This window comes from Eptatretus burgeri, chromosome 9, assembly GCF_056783735.1.
Source record: "Eptatretus burgeri isolate ZD-2024b chromosome 9, Ebu_testis_v1, whole genome shotgun sequence".
In the NCBI taxonomy this organism is placed as follows: Eukaryota; Metazoa; Chordata; class Myxini; order Myxiniformes; family Myxinidae; genus Eptatretus; species Eptatretus burgeri.
In genome coordinates this window covers 59,368,123-59,381,390 of record NC_140969.1, presented here as the reverse complement: position 1 = coordinate 59,381,390, position 13,268 = coordinate 59,368,123, and the positions used below count along the sequence as shown (strand labels likewise).

The 13,268-nt window shown below is 41.0% G+C and overlaps 1 protein-coding gene across 2 annotated transcripts in view; it reads left to right on the top strand.

The window, feature by feature from the left end:
- The window catches only part of LOC147020178 (laminin subunit alpha-5-like), a 189,715-nt gene that overhangs the window by 93,642 nt on the left and 82,805 nt on the right, over positions 1–13,268 (top strand). For both annotated transcript variants that reach the window (XM_085895279.1, XM_085895280.1), the window contains exons 37-43: positions 5,286–5,447; positions 5,897–5,992; positions 6,966–7,052; positions 7,185–7,415; positions 7,550–7,663; positions 9,806–9,942; positions 11,847–11,927. In XM_085895279.1, the coding sequence (XP_085751405.1) occupies positions 5,286–5,447; positions 5,897–5,992; positions 6,966–7,052; positions 7,185–7,415; positions 7,550–7,663; positions 9,806–9,942; positions 11,847–11,927 (908 nt within the window). The remainder of the gene's footprint in view (positions 1–5,285; positions 5,448–5,896; positions 5,993–6,965; positions 7,053–7,184; positions 7,416–7,549; positions 7,664–9,805; positions 9,943–11,846; positions 11,928–13,268) is intronic.

Here is a 13,268-nt window from a genome sequence, read left to right as displayed (position 1 = left end):
AGCCTGTCATCCTTCCGAGGTCGGCGAAGTGAGTACCAGTGTACTGGGCCGGTGTATACCCCGGTTAAAATAGGTGTACCATATCCCTGTGTCGTAAGAGGCGACCAGGGTTGCGTCAGGAAGGGCATCCGGCGTAAAACATGTGCCAAATGACTATGCGGATCATACGGATGATCCGCTGTGGCGACCCCTAACGGGAGCAGCCGAAGGAAGAAGAAGAAGATGTATGTATATATATATATATATATATATATATATATATATATATATATATATATATATATATATATATATGTATGTATGTATGTATATATATATATATATATATATATATATATATATATATATATATATATATATATATATATATATATATATATATATATATATATCAAAAGGTTATGGATGGATTTGGATGAATCTTGGTGGACAGGCTGGGGGTGTGACAATGACGAACCGATTAAATTTTGGTGAAGATCCAGATCCATATCAGAAAAGTTTTAAAGTGATTCTATACCATTGAGAGATGGGCCAAAAACGATATCGAGCACATTATCTCAAAAGGTTATGGATGGATTTGAACGAAACTTGGTGGACAGGTTGGGAGTGCCGCGAGGAAGAAGTGACTTAATTTTGGTGAAGATCCGAATCCAGAAATGGAAACGAGAATTATTTAATTTTTAACTGATTCTTCACCATTGAGAGATGGGACTAAAAACGAAATTGCATGGTATCTCAAAGTTGTGTACATATTCGGCTGAAATTTGGTGGACAGGTTGGGAGTGCCACGAGGAAGAATTGATTCAATTTTGGTGACTATCCAAAACCAGATCTGGATACGAGAAATTTGGAACTGGAACCGAGAATTTTTCAAGTGATTCTTCACCATTGAGAGATGGAGCTAAAACTATATACACTGCCGGTCAAAAGTTTTAGAACACCCCCATTTTTCCAGTTTTTTTCGGAAATTTAAGCAGTTTAATGTTTTGATGTACTCTGAAATTAAAGCATATAACAAATAAACAATTGCAATTAAAAAGGAAATAATGGAATCGTTTTGTTGAACAAAATTTAATCTAAATTTTTGACTCATCAAAGCAGCCACCTTTTGCAGATATAACAGCCGGACATACTCGTGACATTCTTTCTACAATGGAAATCAAATATTGTTCGGAAAGTTCTTCCCAACACTGTTGCAGAGGTTCCCACAAATGTGTTGCACTTGGAGGTTACTTTGCTTTCACCCTTCTCTCCAGTTCATCCCAAACCAGGTCGATGGGGTTTAAGTCTGGAGACTGTGCTGGCCATTCCATGATTTGAAGCATACCATCTTGTTCTTTTCTTCTAAGGTAGTTCTGACATAGCCTGGAGGTATGTTTTGGGTCGTTATCTTGCTGGAGGATGAACCCCTGACCAACTCGGCGTAGACCAGAGGGTATTGCATGGTGCTGCTTTGGAAGCCCTTTTGCTTCAGGGTGCCAGTCACTCTGTGCAAGTCACCCACTCTGGATCCAGCAAAAGAGCCCATGTCATCACACTTCCTCCTCCATGTTTGACAGTTGGTGTCACACACTGAGGAACCATCCTTTCGCCTACTCGACGACGTACAAAAACCCTGCGTGATGAACGGAAGATTTCAAATTTTGATTCATCGGTCCATAAGACCTTCCTCCAGTTTTCAGTAGTCCACTGGTGGTGCTTCATGGTCCAGGCAAGCCTCTTTTTATTATTTTGCCATCTTAGCAATTGTTTTCTTACTGCCACTCGACCTGTCAAACCTGCAGCTCGAGGTCTTCTCTTCATAGTTAAAACTGAGTCTTCCTTACTTCGACCAGTGTTAAGCTGTGATTGAAGCTGCCGTCCTGTGAGCCACCTATCACACAAGCTGTTGACTCTCAGAAACTTGTCTTCTGATTGTGTTGTGGCTTTGGGTCTGCCAGACGTCTTCCTGACAGAGTTTCCTCCAGTTTCCAAGTGCCTTTTGATGGTGTAGGAAACTTTACTCACTGACACCTTGGCTTCTTTGCAATTTCTTGAAAGGAAAGACCTACACTTTTAAGGGTTATAATGGTCTGTCTGTCTTCCTTTGTTAATTGTCTTTTTATCACCATTATGATAGCAATATACTACTTCCTGCAGGGCAATATTGTCCAAATAATGCTTCAGAGGGTGTAGCAACACAGTCTGTTCCAACACTGCTTTTATACAGACAGAGGGTTTGTAACTAATCAATAAAAGTTTGGACACCTGTTGGAATTGTTTGCATCAACTTTCAAGGCTTAATTTATTTCCATTGCTGCAGAACAGCTGCAGTTACTAACTCATTACTTGTTCACTGAAAAAGGCCTTTTTTAATAACTGAAACTTAAATTATTTTTCAGTTTTTGGTAACCTAAACTTTTTTTTTTAAACCTCTGGCAGTTTACCGCTTAGCTTTTTACCATTTCAGATTATTCACTGGACTTGAACTGCTTAAATTTCTGTAAAAACTGAAAAATGGGAGGTGTTCTAAAACTTTTGACCGGTTGAGTATAGCATGATATCTCTAAAAGTTGTGGACAACCTGTGACAAAACGAAGTGGTGGAAGAGTTAGGCAAGAACAAGCCGATTAGATTTTGGTTCAGGTCCTGATTCAGATCCGACCTATCAGTGGGATACAAAATTTAAACTGTTCAGCCTGGTGCAGGTATGTGTTTGTGGTGGAAAAAAATTATTTTAAAATATCCACTTCATGTTTGACTGTGGCCAAATTAAGCCTAATTATTGATTTAACTTTGCCAATAAAGGCTCCCAGCCCATATAATGTATATTTTTTTTTAAAAACTAGCTGACAGACAACGACTGATTTAAAAGCTCATTAGAAACATATGCCTGGTGTTGGCTTAATGGCTCGAGTGATGGGCTTGGAATCCCAGGCTCCTGCGTTCAAATCATGCTCATCTGTTGAATTAATACCAGGTGGGGTTGACTCTGCCTGTCATCCTTCTGAGGTCGGCAAAATGAGCGCCAGCTTGCTGGCATCCTGTGTCGGAGTGGCGACCCGTCCAGGATTGTGCCCAATAGTGCAGAAGACTGATTCGGCAGCATCAACACTCTGCACAGACTATGGTCCTGTTGGAATGGAATGGAATTGGAAACATGATTATTACATTCATTTTATGAGTATGCATCTGTGTTCGGTATTAATACCCATGTATGAATATTTACTGACTTGATTGAAGCTTGTGTGGTTACAAACATGAGCCCCATCTAAAGGTCCACGGGGACATAATTGATACAGCTGTGTATTCTCATTGCTACTTAAACAAAATACTTATGCTTTTAAATGCTTGTAAGGCATAAAATCTATTGCAAAGCACCGTAATTAACTAAAGTTGGTTTGTCACCATATATGGAGTTGTTCATCAAGAAGGGTCATGGGTAAAAGATCATGTGACCCAGAGTTGAGGCAAATGAAAGTGTTTTTGTATTAAAAACGAAACATGTTTATCACGTCCTTGAAGAGAGGAAGCTGCCCACGTATACTGCCGCCGAAGGCCCTTCGTGCTGTGAATCGAACTGCTCGCTTGTAACAAGTGGGAGATCAATTCCCATTGTCGCACACACAAACCACACATGGTGTTCTGCTAATTAAGAGACTGAGGAACATTGAGTGATTATGTAATTTTGCAAAGATAACATGTACTACATGCACATGCTCCTACTTTGCTCATGTGTATGCAAATAATTTTGCTGAAACCGTGAGGCTTGTGAACAGAACTCTGAGAGAGGGAGGAGGTAGACGTGGACTCGTCTTGGTGTTTCTTTGTACACTTGCCTCTTCCCTTGTACACGAATAAATGATTCAACTGTCATGGTGGCAGGAGTTACTGGAGCGAGGTTCGATTCCACTGGACGTTTGAGTAATTCCGCAAAACACACAACCGAGTGTTATTCCGTTTCGCCATGTGTCACTCCATGGGGGATTTTTTCGTTTGTTTGTTTGTTTGTTTGTTTGTTTGTTTGTCCGGGCAATATCTCAGCCATCCTTTTGAGCTAGGGAGCTGATATTTGGACACGACGGTGAGCAAGTGATTTGGCTATAAAGGATGTTTTTGATTTATTGATTAATCAATTAATGTGTAATTTTCAAAAAGTTACAGATTCAGATGAAGCAGTGGTGGTTTCGGTATGCTATTAGCCAATTGATGAATAAATTAATTATTTTGCGATTATTGTTTGTTTATTTTAATTATGCAATTAATTAATCAATCAATTGTTGTGCACCGCTGCCTCCCAATTCTGTCGCCATGTGCTGCACGGTGAGTGAGTCTAATTTGTACACACTCATCTCAGAAGTGCACCGCTCCATCCCAAATCCAACTCCACGTGCTGCATGGTGGCATTGCCGAGGGCCGAAGGTTCCCCCGGCATTGTCGTGTACTGGAGAATTTGTTATTTATTTATTTATTTATTAGGAAATGAGGGTGGTGTGCCTGGTGTTGGCTTAATCGCTGGAGTGGTGGGCTTGGGATCCTCTGGCCCCAAGTTCAAATCTTGCCTGGCTGTTGAATTAATACCAGGTGGGGTTGACTGTCTGTCATCCTTCCGAGGTCGGCAAAAATGAGTGCCAGCTTGCTGGTATCCTGTGTCGGAGTGGCGACCCATCCAGGATTTTTCCCAATAGCCAAGGAGACTGCTTGGGCAGCACCAACGCTCTGCACAGAGTGTGGTCCCGATGGATGGATGGGTAGTTTACTTTGAATGTACTGGTACTTGTTGCTTTCTATTTCTGCTATTTCCATCTCTTGAGTAATACATACTCGTTATAGAATTTGTTTCAATCCAACATCTCTTCGTTATCTGCAGAAACACCCCAATTTTACTGTTGTTCCTGGACAGAAAATTTGCTCATTATTGTCTCCAATGATGTCCTTATTCCATCATAATTTGCTTTGGGCAATTTGTTGTTATATTTGGCAAATGCCACCCTTTCCTCCCCTTCCCCTGACATGTCCCTTCCCTCCCCTTTACGCTGATGTCATCCCAAACTTATTTCCTTTCTCTCCCCACTCCTCCAACCCCCCTTCCTTATGCAGATTTAATAGATGCCTAATTTCGTCCAGTTTATGACATAATAACATGTTTGTGACTCATTCAAGTATAAAGTTGGGCTTTAATGATCTGATGGACGATGAGAATCTGATTCCATGTTCTGGTTATGATATTACTTACATATTCATTGTGATGATTGTTTTTTGTTCTTTTAACAATTTTGTGGATTATTTTTTACATTTGTTCACAGATTGTGACAATGAAAGGTTGGAGTCTACACAACATCGAAAATAGAGATGTCAAGATGAGTACTAGTCCCGAGGAGGGAGTGGTAAAGGCAACCCTGAAGAACAGAGGTGCACATCTGAATGAGATTTACTGGTCTGCACCTGATGAATTCAGAGGGGATCGTGTGAGTACATCCGTTACCATGTCTGCATGACTGTACAAGATGCTTTGGAGACATTATTCTGAAAGGTCAAATGGAAGCACCACCTTTTGGGTGAAACTTTGTCCCATTTTGTATACTTTTATGCAAACTCTGGAACCACATTCACATGCGTACATAAAATATAGACGCACACAATTGAGAATATTTAACTCTATTTAAATTGTCCGTCAACCGGTCTCATCCGCTTTGCTATATAATTATAGAGCATGAATGTGAAGTGTTGACTCATCTTTGTATCCAAAGTGTTTTTGGTTTTTTTTTTTTTTGAAACTTGCAATACATGTAAAAGTAACAGAACGCGTGTCACATGTATTTTAAACTTGTGATTCTTTCATGTACAACTTGTCCTTGTAGCTAATTGACCTGATTGGAATAACCTAGACCTTTTGATACTCTGATTTTGACTTTAGTTGGCTTCATATGGTGGAGAGCTGAAGTTCCGAGTTCAGTCTGTGGGTGGACAAGAGGAGAGAGCAAGCTGGGGGCTTCCTGATGTTGTCCTGAAGGTGAGCCAAAAGGAAACCAGGCCATTGGATATCAAGTGTATCAAGCCCTTTGAACCCGAGTGGCCGTTTTACCAGCCGCTATTCAAACCTCTATTATATATGCCCAAGTTGGCCGGATTTTTCTCCTTGGTGCCAAGGGTGGGGGAGCCTAAAGTCCAACGAGCTCTGGGTTCAAAGGGTTAATATAAGGACTGCAGGTTAACTTAAAGTTGTTTCTGCCAATTTTTTCAGGAGATAGTATCAAGAAATGCAATTACACACTCGGCTATAAAATGTACATCGTTTACTTGATTTCCACGGATGGGAATTATGATTAATCATGATAGGTACATGTAAGAAAAAGGTAAAAAAAAAAAAAACCCCAAAAACAAAAAACAAAGGATCTGCAAAGGATCTCACCATCTTTTGAGATGGTGAGACCCTGAACCCCAGTGACTATGAATTGTTTGGTAAAACATTCTTGGGCACACACCAAGTACAACCACCAGTTTTTGACTCGTTCCATCTACTAATTCACGAGTCTACATAAGCCAAACAAACAAGCAAACACACAAACACTCCTCAAAATATGATATAATTATAAAAAAATCAATAAATGAAGAAACAACAATCAAAACACTCAAAAAAACACACACAAATCTGTATTAACTTGCACTATGTTGTGTTGTGTTGTGTTGTGTTACACCATACCGCACGAGGCTGCACCATGCTGCACGTAGTATGTAGGGGCACTGCACTAGCAGCGGTACTCAACTGCAGACCAAACTCGTCACTGACTCCTGATCCAATATGTACATGAAAAACAAATAAATAATTTGTGTAAACTCTTAATGATCCCTTCTGTTAATCTTGTATATGAAAATGCTCAGCATAAGATTGGAAAATGAATGCTGCAGGTGCATGTTGTCTGGCACAGGTTAATGAGTTTACATTTGGTTTCTTGGTAACTCATCATGTGTCTTGTGCTCTTCAGGGTAACCAACTTGCTCTTGCTTGGTCAGCTCCAGCCAGGACTACCAACAGAAGCAAACCTTGGGAAGGTCGCATGTTTTTCCTTGAGGTTAGTCTGGACAGATGCACTTCCCTGGGGTCTGGGTTTCTCAAGCACTTCATTCATTGTTGTGACAAATCCATTGTGGTGATGATATCTTAATAAAATATTTATACAGTGCTTGTATTTTGACATTGGCAGGAAAATTTTCACCACCTTCATAGCAGAGGCCCCGTCTCTCGTGAGGATCTCATGGTGGTCCTTGAGGATGTTCACCTGCTTCTCCTACGCTCACACTCTCACACTTCTGCTCATCAACTTCTCCTGAGCAATGTCACTTTGGAAACTACATCCTCCTCTGGAAGTGGACCTGTGGCAACCCGTGTGGAGAGGTGTCTCTGTCCCTTCCAGTATCGTGGAGATTCATGCCAGGTTTGTTGTTTGGTTGAGGGTTGAACTGAACCCTCATTTTTCTTGAAATTGAGATTATAATTAAGAATTGGACTGATTAAACTGAACAAAAGCAAATAAATAAATAAAATGACAAAGGATGCTTTAACCCCCAGGAGTGTTCTTCGGGGTGCTATCGAGAAAAGCGAGGTCCTTTCTTGGGGTCATGTCGGCAGTGCCAGTGTAACGGACACTCAGGCACGTGTACAGATGGGACAGGGGAATGCTTGGTAAGTCACATGACGAGCACACATTTCCATTTATTCTGCTATAATAAATAAGGTTGTGTGTGCGTGCATGCGTGCGTGCATGCGTGCGTGCGTGCGTACGTACGTGTATGTATGTATCTATGTTTGTATATCTGAAAATCATAGAAAAAAACAGTGCTGGGCCAATCTCCACCAAATTTTACATTTGTGTTGGTCGTACCCAGGGCCAGGCCATGGGCAAGAATAAAAAATCGGGGTGCAGGGCAGACGACTTACAATCTTTACCCAATTGTTGTATGTTGCTGTGACAACTCGGTGAACGTTCCTCATAATCTGTTCCCTCTGATTACATTGGAAGACCAAATTAGTTTATGTCATTATAGATTTTGGTCACATCATCACAACTCGATGCACGTCTGACCCTCATGGTGATTTGGCTGACTCTCGGCATCGTTCATGGCCGCCGCAATCATAGATATTGATCCATTTGTGCATCTTCGACATCAACCTGAACAATACTTAAATTGATAGTACAATCCTCTGCCTACCCTTCAGCAGCAGCTACATTTTTTTGGATCACATATTATGCTTGCGTGGGGAGAAAGTGGGTGAAGGAGGGGGTAAATCGAAAAAAAGTTAAGAAAATGAATGGAAAGGGGGAGGATATGGCAGAGAATGGGGAAGAAGAGAGAAAGGAGGTGTGGAAGTGGGGGAAGTGCAGAGGTGAGGAAGGGAGTTGTTTAGGAAGTACAAGGTAATGGAGGGGTAGGGTGGGGTAAAAGAATAAGGAGAAGTACCACTCCTTTCACATCTTCGTACACATTGGGCAGCTGAGGTAGTTTCTTATCTGCTGGGGGTACAATCCCAGGCAGATCGCCACTCCAATGTTGGATATTCGAAGGGATCATTCTTACTAGTGGTAATCATTTTGCCAACCTCGGAATACTGAGTCAACCCACTGGGTGTTATGTAAACGGTACGACAGGTGATCGAATTCAGGACCCTGAGAGCTTAAGCCAGTCACCTTAACCGCTAAGCCAACACCAGGCTTTGGGGTAAAAAGCCACATTATTTTCCATATTAAGTGATGTGGATTTCCCCTTTATATGTTGATAATGAAGGAATGATTAACTTCCTTTGAGATGTCGTTTAGTAGCTTGTGGAGCCTCTGCTATGTTGTGAATAAGATAAACTGTCTTAAACCAATTATGGTGGTTAAAATTTGACTTGTATTTTTGTTCATACATGAAACTAAATTGTATGTCTTGCTGCATGTAGGGATGCTCGGCACACACTAGCTGAGCTGGCATCCCGGACAGGGAATGGTACCCCAAGCGGTTGAGGCTCGTACAATAAAGTGGGGCAAATTCCCAGCATATTTCCCAGTTGTTTAAAATTACTGCAGTGGTGGAGAAGAATATTCCTTCACAATGTCTGCTCTAAGCACAATGACATTTAATCCAAATCGTCATAAATTGTCAAATAAATAAATAAATGACAAGTAATTCCTAACCCCCTTGAGCACTATACTGACAGGCCCTTACTCAAACACAGGAGTGTGATTATAAAACATTCAGAGTCTTACCTTAAATGATGGCCACAAGCCTACACAAACACACATGGGGAAGGAAGGAAAGGCATGGAGCAGAGTGAAATAATGGGAAGCTAAGAGCGATGAAAATAACTTGAGAGGACAGAAGGAATGAAGATCATGGCCGATCACTCAGAAGGGTTCGACAATCTCCGGATTCTCAGAGGCCTCACTCGACGGTGTCCCGGGTCAAACAAACCCTCCAAAAATTCCCATATGTTGTGATACGTTGATGTCGTGTCTGTGATGTACCCCTTTACCCCTGCCCCTTGAGTGGATGTTTGGTTGGATTGGGGTTGGTGTTGTGGTGCTCGTGGATTGGGTGATCAGGTTAAGGTTGAGTGGTGGGGATGTACTCGCACAGGCTGTCTCAACATAAGGAGTCCAATCGAGCGGTCTATTCACCTCCTTGTATTGAGATTTCCTTGTATTCCTTGTATCTCCTTGTGCGCACATGACTCCACCTTGAATAAACAAACCCCAATCAAAAATGGCAGGTCTTGGAAAAAGAAAGCCAGGCAGTGTGAAAACTTATTTTACTGATCTGTTTGTGATTTTTATTTTTATTTTAGCATTGCCAGCACGGTGCCGCTGGTGAACATTGTGAGACATGCAGGGATGAATTCCTTCAGGCTGACTCACCTGGAAACTCTTCTACTTCTGTATCTTGTTTCTCCTGCCCATGTCCAATGACCATGGCTTCAAACAAGTTGGTGCTCCGCTGACTGAACATGCATCGCACCATTATATAGCAGCATTTTTTGACAAATCCTTATTCACACCTTTATTTTATAATAAAAAAAAACTTGTTTCCACTTATCATACAGCATACAATAATTGAGGAAAATGGACGTGCAACATGTAATGTTGCATCTGTCTTCACCTGACCTGAGCGATCCTGGAAATTCACCTGCAAATCACCTCTCCAACAAAATCTGCACACATGGCCCTTGTCAATACTCTCAAAATGTGGCCACCCATGTGCTCTAAGTTTGTTTGGGAATGGTTGTGCATCATTTAATGCCAAATGGGTTGGCTCACGCCATTGGGATAGTTCAAGGTGGGATGACTCAGAATGCCATTTCTTCCCAGTATAACGAACGTTCATCACAGTGTCATTTCTCAGCCACTGTAAAGGTACTGTCAGATTGGACAGTTCATGGAGTGACCGAGTTACAGGAGTAATCTCAAAAATTTCCTGCAAAGAGCAATCAACCATTAAGCATTTCGATGCAGACAGTTCAGAACAGGCTTCATATCAGTGGAAATGAACTCCAGAAGACCACTGCTTTGCATTCCTCCAACACAGTGCCATCGCCAGCAATACAAGTAATGTGCAACACAGCATGACAACTGGACGATGAATCATTGGTGCTGTTATTTTTTCACTGACACATGTAAATTCTGCTTAGACTTCAACGATGGATGTGCAAGAGCTTGTGCGTGCGGTGGACAGTGATTTACTAATTGTGCCATTAGGCACTATTGCCAGTTTGGTGGAGACAGCCTGATGGTATGTGTTGGCATTCAAGTTGTCTGAAGAAATGATTTTGTCATCATTGAGATCGGTGTTATGACTGGCGTCAGATATATGGATGAGATTATTACGCCTGTAATTATCCCTCTGGTCCAACAGCAAGGTCCAAACTTAATTTACAGATGACAACACCCATCCATACCATACATTTGTTGTCGATTCTACACCTCAGAACCACAACATCACTCGCATGAACTGATCTGCATCATCTCTGGACTTAAACCCAATTGAAAAATGTTTGAGACATTCTCGAGAGGCAAGTTTGTGGTCACCAAATCCATCCACAGTTTCTTGATCGAGTGGAAGTGACCCTGGTCGAAGAATGACGCAATGTCTCACAGTGAGAACTCACTGGTGGTCACAAAGGTTATGAACCCTATTTTCAGTAAAGTAACTTGTGTGAGATCATATGTCGACTCGCATCATTGCAGAGTTGCATACTCATTTCAGGTTCAGCCAATCATGTTGTTTTCACTTAGAAACTTAATTTTATGGCTCTCACTGACACCATGTCTTGTTTGATGAGTGTACAGATCAATGTGTTTGGGCCTCCTCATCCAGAATAGAAAATAATACAAGCCACAATAATTGTGTGTGTATGTGTGATTTGCCTGAGGCCGAGTGAAGCAAAGTCGAGGCTGTTCATTCCTGATATGTGAAACACCCTGCAACCCATGCTTACAGAAAATGGGCTTCTTGGCATGCCGGCCCCATTTTCCATACAACCATCATGTAACTGTTTAAAAAATTCTCCATGGGTAGGCGCTCTTATGTTGAAAGTTTCGTGTCAGTCGCTCAAGCGGTTACGGAGAAAACAAATTTAAGAGTGAATAAAGGTGAAAAAGTGAGTGGGAAGAAAAAAAAGAGAGGTCCTCGGCCAACGTTCCGCAACAGGTTAAAGGATGGTTGTGGACGCCTATTACTGGTGTATACAGTATGTACCGTGTGTATTGTGTATATTTATATATTTTCTATCAAGTAATAGGAAAAAAACAATGATTTATTTATCCTTTTTAAAAAAAAAAAAGGTTTTGTTGTCTATTCTCCTAAACCCTCCATATTCATCTTGTTTGCAGTTTTGCCATTGGATGTGTGAGGGAATCTGGAGAAATCCGTTGCATTTGTAAAGATGGATACACAGGTGTAAACTGTGAGAAGTAAGTTTCCTTGAACATTCATTACAGAAACTGTCTAATTGTATCAAACATATTATCGAAGACAGTTTTGTACCATTCCTTGTAATAACCGGTCTAATTAGCTACTGATAAATGTGGATGTTTTCATTGCAATGTAACTTTCACCAGCATAACTCTCTTTATTCCCCTTTTCAAATCTATACAGTGATGAGAAAACGTTTGTGAACCCTTTTATAATTTTCTGTATTTCTGCATAAATTTGACCTAAAATGTGATCAGATCTTCATCCAAGTCCGAATAATAGATAAAGATAACCCGATTAAACAAATAGCACACACAAAAGAAAAATCTACTTCTTCATTTATTTATTGAACAAAATGATGCAACATTCAATTTTTTTTTTATTGGAAAAAGTACGTGAAGCTTCACATTCAGTCATTGGTAGCACAACAACTTCAACCAAACGTTTCCAGTAAGTGTTGATGAGTGTGGAGGAATTGTGGCTCGTTCCTCCTTCCAGAACTGTTTCAACTCAGAGATATCTGTTGGCTTTCTTGCATGAACTACTCGCTTCAGGTTCTGCCACAACATTTCAATGAGCTGAAGATCTGCACTTTGATTTGGTCATTCTAAAATGCTAAATATCTTCTGCTTCAGCCATTCTGTTGTACATTTACTTGTGTGTTTTGAATCATTATGTTGCTGCATGACCCATTTTCTGTTAAGATTCAGCTCACGGACGGATGCCCTGACATTCTCCTGTAAAATTTGCTGGTACCATCTAGTATTCATGCTTCCGTCAATGTCAGCAAGCCATCCGGATCCTGAGGCAGCAAAGCAGCTTCAAATCATGAAATTTGAATCAAATCAAACTCTCAACACCATGCTACATGGTTGGGATGAGGTTCTTGTGTTGGAATGTAGTGTTTGGTTTTTGCCAAACATAACATTTCTCATTTAAACCCAAAAGTTCCACTTTTGACTCATCTGTCCACAGAGCAATCCTTCCAATAGCCTTATGGATCATCTAGGTGGTTTTTGGCACACTTGAGATGGGTGGCAATGTTCTTCTTGGAGAGCAGTGGTTTCCTCCTTGCTATCTAGTGTTTGGTTTTTGCCAAACATAACATTTCTCATTTAAACCCAAAAGTTCCACTTTTGACTCATCTGTCCACAGAGCAATCCTTCCAATAGCCTTATGGATCATCTAGGTGGTTTTTGGCACACTTGAGATGGGTGGCAATGTTCTTCTTGGAGAGCAGTGGTTTCCTCCTTGCTATCCTCCCATGGACACCATTCTTATTCAGTGTTTTCCTGATGGTGGACTCATGAACATTGACATTAGCCAATACAAAAGAGGCC